The 14,238-nt window shown below is 40.9% G+C and overlaps 1 protein-coding gene across 3 annotated transcripts in view; it reads left to right on the top strand.

Annotated features, from left to right (window-relative positions):
- Nucleotides 1-13,743, top strand: part of LOC309691493 (kinesin heavy chain-like) — a 52,317-nt gene extending 38,574 nt beyond the window's left edge. For 2 of the 3 annotated variants that reach the window (XM_082509173.1, XM_082509171.1), the window contains exons 24-26: nucleotides 3,037-3,253; nucleotides 3,348-3,515; nucleotides 10,478-13,743. In XM_082509173.1, the coding sequence (XP_082365299.1) occupies nucleotides 3,037-3,253; nucleotides 3,348-3,508 (378 nt within the window). In that variant the 3' untranslated portion in view covers nucleotides 3,509-3,515; nucleotides 10,478-13,743. The remainder of the gene's footprint in view (nucleotides 1-3,036; nucleotides 3,254-3,347; nucleotides 3,516-10,477) is intronic. The other variant, XM_082509172.1, reaches the window with a different exon arrangement.
- Nucleotides 13,744-14,238: the final 495 nt, after the last annotated feature.

Below are 14,238 nucleotides of genomic sequence, written 5' to 3'. Positions count from 1 at the left end.
TAGCTGTTAGCTTATAGCTCACGCTAGCTGACCAGTGAGCAGTTAAAAAGACAGCTGAAGCTGCACAAAACACCCACAAACTTGTCTCTCTACAACGTAGCGCCGAAAATATGACTCGCAGCTTGAGCTCGACACAGCTGCTGTAACATAAGACTGACATCCAGCTAACCACAGCTAAAAAGATATTTAGAGAAAACTTACCGTTTCCTCAGGTTACACGAGCTGAGTTTTTTTCACGCTGAAAAGTTAGTTTGTTTTGGCTCTCACTGAAGACACCGACGCTGAAGACATAGCTGTTCTTTTGTGCTGCTTTTAAGAGAAACATTCTTTGTATATGAGGAAAATGCTGTTCATCCTCTTCAGCTGTAGCGTAGACGACTGGCTCTGCCATGTTTTCATGTTTCTTCTTTCTGTGTGTCCGCTACTTTGAAATGCTTGGGCCGCTCTGCCCGCCACAGTTTCAAACTGGTCATGACTGGTCATGTCAACTCCTCAGCAAGGAAAATCGCTATTGGCTGTCCTAAAAGTCGCTAGAGGTCGCTAAATGACGTCATCACCTAATTTGCATAATTGGTCATGCTAATATAATTGTAACCTACGCTGTTGGAGAGAGAAATAACATCATGGAAGAGACACAAAGTGAGCAAAAAACGTCCTAAATGCATTTAGAATTTATTTAGAACTACAAATTAAATTTCTTTTAGCAATTTTTTTTAATGTCACAATTCCAACCCTGTTCCTTTATCCGGGCTTCGACCGGCAAAAGTGACCCGAAATAGGCGCTCTGGTGGAGTTACTTTATGTGTGTGTGTGTATGTGTGTTTATAAGTAGTTTTAAACCTTGTGATCCACAAAACAGCATAACAGTAAAAGAAGAACTGCGTTACAGTCAGTGAGGAAGCAGCGGCTTCGCTCATGCGCGATTCATTTGCAGTTTGGACGCATAGGTGTGAACATCTCCTGCAGCTGGGGGAGGACTATCCTCCGCCCGTGAGCGCTTTAGCACGGGTGAGGTGCCCACGGCAGCACCCGCTGCTTGTTGAGAGTAAGAGCAACACGCCCTTTCACGTCAAAAAGTTGTCATAAATAAGTCTCCAATAACACCAGAAAAAGTTGCCAGATTTGTCGCTAGTCGCTTTTTAGAAAAAAAGTCGCTAAGGGGCTCTGAAAACCCGCTAAATATAGCGACATAGTCGCTAAGTTGGCAACACTGACTGAATGGCCACATCTGATTGATAAAAAAGTTACCGGAAACTCCACTGGCGGCATGTTATCTAATGTGTTAAACTAATTATTTTTTTAAAAAGTAACGAGTCGAATTTTGCAAATGTAGCGGAGTAAAAGTACCGTTTCTTCTTCACAAATGTACTCAAGTAAAAGTAAAACGTATCGTGCAAGAAAGGTACTTTAAAAGTAAATTTTTTTTCAAAAACTTAAGTAAATGTAACTGAGTAAATAGGGTTAGGGTTAACCCTAACCCTAACCCTACCCACCTCTGTATATACCAGTTTTTAAATTGTGTTGATAGGCCACATAAAACCAGACTCATGATAAACAATATATACGCGTGTTTTTTCCTCAATAGTTTCTTCACATTCACTGTCTAAGGACAGCGCAGCAAGCACTCTCTGCTTATGAGCAAACCCCCCCCCCAAAAAAAACCCAAAACAGGGGAAGTTTTAGGAGTGGCGGCAAGAGAGAGAGAGAGAGAGCGAGTTTTGAGATGTGAGAGATTTGTGACGTTTAGCGTGTTTGGAGTGTGTAGTTAGTGTGTTGTCTTGTGTAGTTAGTGTGTTGTGGATAGTTTTGTGTTGTGTGTCAGAACAATGAGGCGACTGCTGTCTCCAGGTAGAAACAGGAGTGATACACCTGCTGCTGTCAGACCTGCAGGTATCAGGCTGTGATGTTTCCTTTATAGTGGACAGAAATTATTTTTTTGGAGTGGCACAAATAATTTGTGGCATCTTATTCAAGAATGGCTGATTGTTCTGTAAACAGTTTGAAATGGTTATTTAAAAAAGGTAAAAGGTAAATGGATGCAAATAACTTTGTTGTTTGGAAAACTTGTGCATATGATTTTAAAATTGACTATTTATATTTGCATTTAAAGTTATGAAATATGATTCATTAAACATGTTTGTGGTTGTTACAGTAAAAAATATAACTTTTTCTACTCGGATTTTATGTTTTTTGTCTGATTTTAGATCAATTGTGTTAATACAGTATGTCAAAATGAAAACGTAACTGTAAATTCAGACACGTGAGGTTGTGCTGAAAAGGATGATACCAAACAAGGCAAAGTAAATAGTTTTTAAAGGTGAAATGTAGAGGAAACATCAAAAGTAGTTAAAAATGGCCAATTATACCCTGGACCCCGGAGGGTTAAACACTTTTTTTTAAAGTAACAGAATAGTTACTTTCCAAGTAATTAATTACTTTTAGAATCTTGTAACTCAGTTACTAACTCAGTTACTTTTTTGAAGAAGTAACTAGTAACTGTAATTAATTACTTTTTCAAATTAACTTGCCCAACACTCCACTAGGGACCGCTTGAGACAAAACAACATCTGGCGTCTCAGTCAGGGTTGCTTTCACGGTCACTAAGACAACAGGCTGTTAGGTGAAAGGTGAGTGAATAGGGAAAAGCACTTAGTACATGTTTAGCAGAGTTTGTAGGTGCTGCTCCCCTGGATTGGACAAGGCAGATTGCTGAGAAGCTGGGACCAGCCCGAGGCACCGACGATGGGAGAATTAAGTGTAAACTATGATTTCTCCCCATCAATTTTAATCAATCAGATAGATGCACAGTCTCATATAAAACTTTGTATACTGATAAGTTGAGGAACTCTGATCTGCAACTTTACAGCCTGTGGTCTTCTGAACAAAGGGGATCCATGTACATGATAACATGTAATCATTCATCGCCTGCTTTAATAAATAATAATTAAAGAAAGAAGTGTTTTACCTGGGATTCCTCAAGGTGGATAAACAAACACGCTTTCAAGTCACATAACTGACAGTAGCTGTTTCCTCCAGCTGGTTCGGGATAACGCTGAGCTCCGCTGTGAGCTGCCCAAATTGGAGAAGCGTCTCCGGGCTACAGCGGAGCGAGTGAAAGCTCTGGAAACTGCTCTGAAAAATGCAAAAGAGTCAGCCGTGAGGGATCGCAAACGCTACCAACAGGAAGTTGACCGCATCAAAGAGGCTGTGCGGTCCAAAAACCTGTTCAGGAAAGGACACTCGGCTCAGATTGGTGAGAAGATAACTTAAAACAAGTCAAGTCTGATATGTGATGTGATAGGCTGTTTGTCTTTACCTAAACTCACCTGTTACCTGCATTCATATAGCCAAGCCAATAAGAGCCGGTCATCAGCACCATCAGAATCCGTCCTTCTCCCATGCTATCCGACCTACCATCAGAGGAGGGGGTGCAGGGTCCAGCCCACAACACCAACCCCCCCGACACCAACCTCAGCAACATCTCCACCAGAACAGCAGCAGCAAGTAGGCTCCAGGTGAGTCACACCTCAGAAACCATGGCACACAACTACAAAGCTTCAGCCACAACTTTATTTCTGTCAGCACTGCTTGTCAAACTGATCTGTTTTATTACAGCTCATTAAATAAAATGCTTGGGAGCTTTTCTACTGTATATTTGAGTGGAGGAAAACAGGATAAAAGACATGCTGTGGGAGAGAGCCAGAGATTAATAATAACTAATGATTAAATGCAGAGAGGTGTATAAACACATAGTGAGTGAAAAAGCTGACTGAAGAAGAAACACCCAGTGCATCATGGGAATCCCCCAGCAGCCAACACCCACATAGCAAGCAGGTCTGGCCCGGATCTGGTATCAAGCCGGGCCTGCTGGTTGACTTCTGGCATGGTAAGTGGTATGTCATCCAGATGTGGGCCAGGCCTGGCGTAGATGCCACTGTTTATGTTCCTATTTTCCTATTTTAGTTAGAAGACCCAAATGCCATGTTGCAATTAGAGATGGCACGATACCGATACCGATATCATAAATTTGGATATCTGCCAATACCGATATGAATCCGATGTAGTGTGTTTTTTAATCAATAAAACTTTTTTTAATATCTTGCTGCTTTTTGTATAAGTTCATACTCAAGTTAAAAAAAACACTAAAGCTATTCTGTTATACCTTTATGCAAAAAATGCACTGCACCCAAAATATTTCATAGTTCAGCAAAACTGATCAATCTAATAAACTTAAACCTGCTCCATCCTCCCTGTTCTGGTGTTTTAAAGAGTAAGCAACCTAACTAATAGGGTTCTAAAACTCCCAGCAAAAAACCCCAAAAAATAGGGAACCACCCTCCACCTCATGATGCTTAATCGACGTAATCAACTTTAATTTGATGCAGTGTGGAAAAAAAAATACACAGAAATAAATTAATTTTGAAGAGTAATTAAATAGATTCATCATCTTTCTTCAACAGAACTGCAGACTGCACAGATGGTTCCCTAAGGAAAAAGTACTATAGCTTACTAGGGTATATTAGACTTAATAGTTACTATATACAGTAATGGACGACAGACAAACGCTTTTAAATCTCCAATTCTCTTACTCGCATTGCTCGGATCCATATTGGAACCTGGGCAGTGTTGGGGAGTAACGGAATACATTTACCGCGTTACGTATTTAAAATACAAAATATGAGTAACTGTATCCGTTACAGTTACCGTTTAAAAAGGTGGTATTTAGAATACAGTTACTTTGTTGAAATAAATGGATTACACAAGGGTATTTTCCTGTTTCATATTATCGCGGGTCAGGACTGTTTGGGTTTTGTTTGTTTTGTTGTTCCAGGCGGCAGCGTTATGGTTGCCATGGTTACAGGGTAACGCTCTCTCTGTGTTTCCTGGGTGAGAGAGCACCTTTTTGTTGTTGTGCTAAGCTAATAGGCAGAATGCTACAGGCATCGCCCTAAATAATGTAGCCTCATGGGCAGTGTAGTCCGTGCTGCAGGGAGAATGGACTGCTATACACGTTATGTGTCTGTGAGCGCGAGGAGGGAGAAAAAGGAGAGTAGAAAAGTACGAGTTGTCATCGAGCAGAAACAGGAGCTGGAAGCACATATTATTATAGCATATATAGCATATAATAATAACCACTGCAGCCAAACAGAGAGCCTGACGAGCCCAGTTGTAAGTAAGCTATTAAGACTTAACTGTACACTGTTCGCGTTTTCCTCCGAAACAATAAGTTCCGTTGGAGCAGCCTTTCAACGCCTCTCTCTGTCTAAAACTTGACCCAGAGAACAAAGTAAAGCTATTTTTCGGCTACGAGCCCAACACGGAACCCGACGTATTAGTCAGAGGTCCCTTTACTACGGTTTGGAGCCGCGGACCTTCAGTAACAGTAATAAATCACACAGCAATAGTACATTCATGTAGTTGTAAAAAGCATGATAATATATTAAGAAATCCAAAGTATTCAGAATATGTTACTCTCATTGAGTAACGTAATAGAATACATTACAAAATACATTTTGGGGCATGTATTCTGTAATCTGTAGTGGAATACATTTTAAAAGTAACCTTCCCAACACTGAACCTGGGTGACGCCACCCTGTTACGGCTAGACTCCACCAGTATTTCCTGCCTACCCCTTCCCAACCTGCACAAGAAACGTTACAGGAAACGGGGTAATAGGAGTGTTCTTCGCGTCCGCCTCAAGGCTTACCTTAAAGCAAGGGCTACGGATTATCCAAATGCTGGCCAGGATAGTCTACGCTTTCTCCCCTCCTCCGGAGATAAAGTTTCTTCTCTTAAGTCCTCGCTTCCTTTAGTGTCGAGCCCTGTTTCTTCTCCTGGTTGTTCATCAACCTTCCATCAGTTTGAGCCCGTGTCACTCCTTACTCTTAAGCGATTAGTTGAGCAACTGAATAATACTAATCCTATATATATCCTCCCATCTTGCATAGTATAGGTATAGTATATCGACCCGTCAGCTTTTAAACATGCCGTAGTCCAGCCTGGTCTTTAAAAAAGGAACCTTGATTATAATGATTATGTTAATTGCAGGCCGAGCTCCCATTCCTGTCTAAAATTCTCGAGAGGATAGTTTTTTCACAACTCCTGTCGTATTTGGATGCGAATGACATTATTGATAAATTCCAGTCTGCCTTTAAACCACGTCATAGCACCGAAACAGCTTTGCTTAGAGTCCTAAATGATCTTCTAATTGCTGATACTGGATGCGCTGCGGTCCTAGTTCTATTGGATTTATCCTCGGCATTTGAAATGGTCGATCACAGCATGTTGTTAGCGAGGCTTGAGCATAATAATAATGGATTGGATTTATACAGGGAGTGCAGAATTATTAGGCAAGTTGTATTTTTGAGGAATAATTTTATTATTGAACAACAACCATGTTTTCAATGAACCCAAAAAACTCATTAATATCAAAGCTGAATGTTTTTGGAAGTAGTTTTTAGTTTGTTTTTAGTTTTAGCTATTTTAGGGGGATATCTGTGTGTGCAGGTGACTATTACTGTGCAGAATTATTAGGCAACTTAACAAAAAACAAATATATACCCATTTCAATTACTTATTTTTACCAGTGAAACCAATATAACATCTCCACATTCACAAATATACATTTCTGACATTCAAAAACAAAACAAAAACAAACCAGCGACCAATATAGCCACCTTTCTTTGCAAAGACACTCAAAAGCCTGCCATCCATGGATTCTGTCAGTGTTTTGATCTGTTCACCATCAACATTGTGTGCAGCAGCAACCACAGCCTCCCAGACACTGTTCAGAGAGGTGTACTGTTTTCCCTCCTTGTAAATCTCACATTTGATGATGGACCACAGGTTCTCAATGGGGTTCAGATCAGGTGAACAAGGAGGCCATGTCATTAGTTTTTCTTCTTTTATACCCTTTCTTGCCAGCCACGCTGTGGAGTACTTGGACGCGTGTGATGGAGCATTGTCCTGCATGAAAATCATGTTTTTCTTGAAGGATGCAGACTTCTTCCTGTACCACTGCTTGAAGAAGGTGTCTTCCAGAAACTGGCAGTAGGACTGGGAGTTGAGCTTGACTCAATCCTCAACCCAAAAAGGCCCCACAAGCTCATCTTTGATGATACCAGCCCAAACCAGTACTCCACCTCCACCTTGCTGGCGTCTGAGTCGGACTGGAGCTCTCTGCCCTTTACCAATCCAGCCACGGGCCCATCCATCTGGCCCATCAAGACTCACTCTCATTTCATCAGTCCATAAAACCTTAGAAAAACCAGTCTTGAGATATTTCTTGGCCCAGTCTTGACGTTTCAGCTTGTGTGTCTTGTTCAGTGGTGGTCGTCTTTCAGCCTTTCTTACCTTGGCCATGTCTCTGAGTATTGCACACCTTGTGCTTTTGGGCACTCCAGTGATGTTGCAGCTCTGAAATATGGCCAAACTGGTGGCAAGTGGCATCTTGGCAGCTGCACGCTTGACTTTTCTCAGTTCATGGGCAGTTATTTTGCACCTTGGTTTTTCCACACGCTTCTTGCGACCCTGTTGACTATTTTGAATGAAACGCTTGATTGTTCGATGATCACGCTTCAGAAGCTTTGCAATTATGAGACTGCTGCATCCCTCTGCAAGATATCTCACTATTTTTGACTTTTCTGAGCCTGTCAAGTCCTTCTTTTGACCCATTTTGCCAAAGGAAAGGACGTTGCCTAATAATTATGCACACCTGATATAGGGTGTTGATGTCATTAGACCTTCTCATTACAGAGATGCACATCACCTAATATGCTTAATTGGTAGTAGGCTTTCGAGCCTATACAGCTTGGAGTAAGGCAACATGCATGAAGAGGATGATGTGGACAAATTACTCATTTGCCTAATAATTCTGCACTCCCTGTATAGCCCAAAGCACTTTACAATGCCACTATTCATTCACTCTCGCATTCACACACTGGTGGATGCAAGCTACGGTTGTAGCCACAGCTGCCCTGGGGCAGACTGACAGAAGCGAGGCTGCCATATCGCACCATCGGCCCCTCTGGCCAACACCAGTAGGCGAAGTGTCTTGCCCAAGAACACAACGGCCAGGACAGAGAGCCCGGGGATCGAACCGGCAACCTTCCGGTTACAGATGCGCTTCCCAACCCCCTGAGCCACGGTCGCTCTCCAATAGGTCCTTCTCGGTCAACCTGGGCACCTGCTCTTCCTCCGCTGCACCTGTCTGCTGTGGAGTGCCTCAAGGATCTGTGCTGGGCCCTATTCTTTTCTCGCTGTATATGCTCCCTCTAGGTGCAATCTTTGAGAAATACAATATCGCTTTTCACTGTTATGCTGACGATATACAGATCTACATTGAACTAGCTGATGATCCTGCTCTGTCTCTGCACTGCTTTCAAGAGTGAATGTGTCAGGTCAAAGAGTGGCTCTTAGGAAACTCTCTTATCTTGTCAGATGCAGGGAGACATGGAGAGAAAAACATAGGATGACGTAGGGAGATAACACAGACGAACCGGCAACAGGCAGGATAACACACAGGGCTTAAATACACACAGCAGTAATCAAGGGATGGGAGTCAGGAGAGGAACACACATGGGAAAAATCAGAGCTGATGAGACAGGGAGACGTAAATTGAACACCCTCACATGAGACAAAGACCTTCAAAGTAAAACAGGAAACTCACACACGCAAAGACAGACTCAGAGACGCGGGCTTAACACAGACCTGACTACAATAGAGGGGATACACAGAACCAAAACGTAAGAATAAACAAAGATACATCAAGAAATCAAAGATTAACAATACAGAACAGAAAACACTGGGTCACAGACCCAGGACCGTGACATATCTTAAATGATAATAAAACTGAAATCGTTGTATTTGATAGTAATATTCCTCGCGGACAATTTCACGATGCCTTTGGTTCCCTTGACAGCTCCCTCTCTGACACTGTTAGCAATTGATAAACAAGTGTCCGCTGTAGTTAGATCTAGTTTCTACCAACTGCGTGTCATTTCTAAGGCTAGGCATTATGTTCTGCATAAGGACCTGGAAAAGCCTTTGTGACCTTCTGGAACTGGGAGGTTTGAATCTATTACCCCTGTTCTAGCTGACCTGCACTGCCTACCCATTAAATACTGCATCCAATTTAAAATACTGCTGCTTACTTTTAAAATTATCAACAACACAGACCGTGCGTTTGCCTTGGCTGCACCACATTTATGGAATAACCTTCCTATTGTTATCTGCGCGTCTGACTCTATCCAATCATTTAAATCACAGTTAAAAACCTATTTATTTAACCTTGCCTTTCCTGCTTGTTAATGCCTGCATCTGATCCCTAGACTTACTCTATTTTACCTTTTATACATATCTTTTGTGGTTTTGTGCTTTTAACATGTTTTACTTGATATGCATTTTATGCCATTCCTGTGTATTAGTAACACTGACCTGTTAGCATACTTGGTATTTTGTTATGGTCCTATAATGTTTATAATATTTCTGTCTTATTTTCTGTCTTTTATGTGAAGCACTTTGGTATACCATTGGTTTTTAAATGTGCTCTATAAATAAAGTTGTATTGTATTCTTTTGTTAGAGGATCTTCGGGTAGAGTTTTAAATCTCACATTGATATTCCAGAAGAGCGTAGCGGGTGTATGAGAGTCTTTGTATCTTTCACACACATGTTGTGTAATAGGGGGCAGAATCAATAGAAAAGCAAACAAAAAACAAAATAATGCACCTGTTTTAGGAGCCGAAGTAGCACGCTGCCATCACATCAATCCAAGATTAATTGGATTCCTCACAGTGTTATTGGAGGCCAAGGTAACGCCATTTAAAGTATCTGGTTAGATATCATGTTTTTAAGGTTTTTAGAAAACCCTGATGGACTAATCCCAGGCTATCGAGACTAGCAATTGGGACATGGAATGTCACTTCACTGGTGGGGATAGGTAACGACAGGCCAAGAGGACCATGGGTCAGGCAGTAGCCGAAGCAAAAACCTGGGTTTAGGTGGAATTCGGAGAGGCCGTGCTGAAAGCCTTTTTAATTCTACTGACATGTCATCTGTATGAAAAAGCAGAGTCTGTGTACAAGGGGGGGCGAATTGTCAATCACCGGGAGTGAGGCCACTTAAACAACTCCATGGTTGCAGAAGTCCTGGGGTGGAAGAAGTTTGGCCTAAGTTCCTGAAGGCTCTGGATGCTGTAGAGCTGTTTTGGTGGTTCCCATCTTTGCCCTCCCAGGAAAGTCTATGCCAGGGTGCTGGGAAAGAGAGCACATATCTACATGGATATTAAAGTCACTCGCTATAATTATTTTATCTACACTGATAAAAAGTCTGAGAAAACTGAATAGGAACAAACTCTTTCTCCCGGGTCAGAGTATGTTTAATATTTAATGTTGAAACCCTGAATTAACTGTTTAATCAGTCAGTTTGTTAACTTCTTTCTGAGTCGTCATTTTTTTAATCACTCCCATTCTTCACAGGTAGCAGATGACTCTGGATCAGTTTCCTTTTCTGTGGATCTTTGAACTCTCCTGTTTTCACCACTCTGCCTATACTGGAACCACACCCCACAATGTTCTGCCTTAACAGCCATTCCACCTTAAACAATCCACCTTAACAGCCTTGCCAGCTTAACAAACATTCCACCCTAACGCAGGTGCTCTCTCTGACTGTTTTCTGAATTTTTGTTGTTGTTCTTTATTCTCAAACAATCAAATATCTTCAAAGAATTACCGCTAAGAAAAGTTAGTATCTTCTTTTTTTTTTTTTTTAACTAAATGACATTTTTAGATTTTGGGGTCTCTGTTGCCTTTATTACACAGCACAGTGGAGAAAGAGAGGAAGGATGCTCTCGGATCAGTTCTGCCTGGTCGCTGCATCTGGTTGCCTTTAGCTGTGAGCTAAACCTGAGTCTGAATCTGAGTCTGTAAACCTGTCAGTGTTTACTCATCATGTTTAAGACATTCAACTCTCAGATTTAAAGCAAACAGATTTTTCACAGAGGTGCAGAATTCCTCGTTTGAAATTAAATTAAAAAATAGTTTATTATCTTTAAAAAGTGTTATTCTCCAAACCTAGGTAATCTGGAAATGCTGCTCCCTGATTCCAACTCCACCCAAGGACAAAAACTTTTAGCAGTCTAAACTCTACGCAGCCGTTTGTTGACTTCGGCAGTGAGCCACGCCAAAATAAAGGTCCCTAATGTTCCCTGCCCAATATGAAAGTCAAACAACAGATAGATTTCTAACCCAAGGTCCTACTCAAACAAGAGAAAACAGATTTCAACAGAAAAGGCTTCTCATTCATATCAGGCTGCTGCCGTGTTTAACATATAGTGAAAGAATACTCCAGGTTGTCTAATTTACAAAACTATTAATAACTATTTACAAAGAGCTTGATTAGGTCTCACAACGCCACACACACAAGTTCACTCACTTTACTCACTAATGAACTTTTTGACTCAGGAGTTTCACACAGAGAACACTCAAAAGTTACCATCAGAAACACACAGCTTGTTGTCCAGTCTGGGAACAGGAATCCAAGCAAACAACTCGGCTGTCAAGATATACCCACACAGGACCCTGGGAGGGAGGAGAGAGAAAAACCCACACCCACATTCTCTGGTGGGAGGGGTCACACAAATAAAAACACACATAACAATGATACTAAAATCAGTCAGGGCTGTAGACTAACTTTTTGCCACAGTTGCCTGGTGCACCTAACTTTTTTTCCTTAGGTGCACCACCACCTGTCAACACAAAGTTCTTTGTTTGGAGCACATTTCTACAAGAAAGACAAGTTACTGAAAAAATTGTTTAAAGTGCTTCACTGAGCTGAAATTTAAACTTAAAACATCTCAAGATATATTCAATAAAAAGAAAATGTAAATTACAAAGACCTGAAAGTGCCTGACAGGCTTCAAAATGAACATCTCAGTATCTGAACAGCTTTATATCTTATGGACCCTCCCCCATTACAGTCACATGGCCCTCAGATGTCCTGTAATCTGGCCTTTTCCCCCTTTTTCCCCATGTGTCTGTGATGACACCTGTAACCCGGGCACACGTGACATCATTACTATACATGGGGTTTACCTTCAAGACATTTTTCTTGTGAAGAATTATTTTGGACTTGAACTTAGTGAACGGAACATCTTCTTTGGGAATATCGTAGGCAATGTTAAACTTAATCATCACATCGGCCTCCTGTGACGACCTGTTTGCTGCCGCTGAAAGGCAGTGGGGAGAAGCCAGTGCATTTATCGCAGCATATAATGTGTTTTCTGAATGCACTGCTTTTTCAGCGTTTCTTTTTGAAACGTATTAGCTGCAGTCACAAATGCAGTATTGCCGGCCACAGTTTCTCCACACTCACTGCAGTAAATGCAGTGCGTCATGTTGTCAGCTTTACTGTATCTTAGCCAGGGAAACTGGTCAAGCCGCTCTCTTCCCAACGTATACACTTTACGCCTTTACTGTCAGTGGGCTCTGAGTCCATCGTATGTGGCTCATTATCTGATGCCGTCTCTGAACCAGTGTTAGACATAACCTGAGAGGTTGATGGCTCCGTGTCAGAGCACTCGCTATGAATTTCAGAGGGATCAGGCCTTAACGAAACAGTTATCAATCGTTCTTTTCATCTTTTCTCATTACCCACAACTACAGCCACTTCTATCGGGTCTAGGCTGCTCACCTCTGTCTATCTGCCTGCACCTTCAAATGTACACACACAGGCTTACATCTGGACCATGACCAATCAGAGAGCTCCTGCCCCTCACTATCTCTGATTGGTTTAGACCACGATACAGGCATAATGTGTGATGTTTTCTTTACTTGAATGACTGGTTGCACCGGTGCGACCTAGGATTCTTTTAGTCACACCACTGAGAAGTTAGGTCGCATGTCACACTCTAGAGCCTTGTTTATGTTGATGCATTAAAAACCTCAAATCTTTTTTTTTTAATGAAACAAATGTTTCTCACATTTTTTTTTTCATTTTGAAATAAAAATTTCAAAGTGTTACAACTTTTGATTATATGAGTTTTTAAACCATAAATATGATTGCAGCTTTAAAAGACGCTGCTAGAGGAATAAAATTCAGGAAATTCCAGGAACATGATCGAAAGTTTTTCTTTTTTTCTTTTTTTAAAAAATGAATTTAAAACTTGTTTTCCTGACGACAGTGTTGGATTGCAGATATTGATTGTGTGTTTTTAATGTGTTTATTACTGAAATGTAATTTAAGGAGTTTATTTTACTGTTTATTTATTAGCTTAAAGTGAAAAATGTGTATGTTACTTTTGTCACCCAGCTGGAAATGATCATGTGTCAGTGTGTTTGTGCGTGTGTTAGTGTTGTGGTTGTTGTTGTGAATCTGTAGTAAGTTTACAGAGCGGCGAGGCTGATGAATGACAGCTTCAAAGTGACACGATCAGCTGATGGCAGATGTTGTGAACAGGAAGTTAGTGGCATGATGTCAGCCAATCAGAACATCATGTTTTCTGCAGTGTTTGTGGTCACTTTACATCTCCAACATTATTCAGTATTGAAAGCAAACTAAAGCACATCTGTTTGTAAGTGTTTATTGATGTATTGGTAATGTTTACGTGCTGCTAATGAAAGTGTTTATCATAACTATGTTCATAATGTGCTGTAAGAACAAAGTGATACTGAAGTGATTCACAGGTTGTTGTAAAGACATCGAACATCACGTGTTTCTGAACTTGTCAAATAAAGTGAAAAATTGAGTGTTTATCTGACATCAGGAATAGCGTTTACTTCTTAATCATTTATTTAAACACTGGAAAAATTTGAGATCGGATGATTAAACTGATAAATTTTTCATATACAGGTCAGTGATGTATCTGGCTTAAGTAGTTAAGCTCGTGATTAATTACAACAGCTGTAATCGGGTTTATGTGAACTATTGGCATCGTTATTTATTTATGTTATATTTTGCACTCTGTTTTTGTTGAGATGGTGTACGCATCTTCAACACATTTGCTATTTTAACTGTCTTAAGGAGTGGAATGTCCCTTCTATTTTTTTTCTGTTTCTTGTAAAAAATCTAATAAAATTCAAGTCTTAAAAAAACACTGGAAAAATTCTAGAATAACATTTATAAAACAGACTTTTAGTCAGCCTCTAATGAACTGCCACTTTACCGTGACACTTTGGGGGTATCCAAATTCATGGGCTACATCCTCCTGAGGCCGCATTTGTTGGCCGACATGCCGAAGGCT

The sequence above is a fragment of the Aulonocara stuartgranti genome (genome assembly GCF_965226115.1).
Source record: "Aulonocara stuartgranti genome assembly, chromosome: 16".
NCBI classification, from domain to species: domain Eukaryota; kingdom Metazoa; phylum Chordata; class Actinopteri; order Cichliformes; family Cichlidae; genus Aulonocara; species Aulonocara stuartgranti.
The sequence above is the reverse complement of the archived record's forward strand: the minus strand, read 5'-3'. Positions and strand labels throughout refer to the sequence as shown.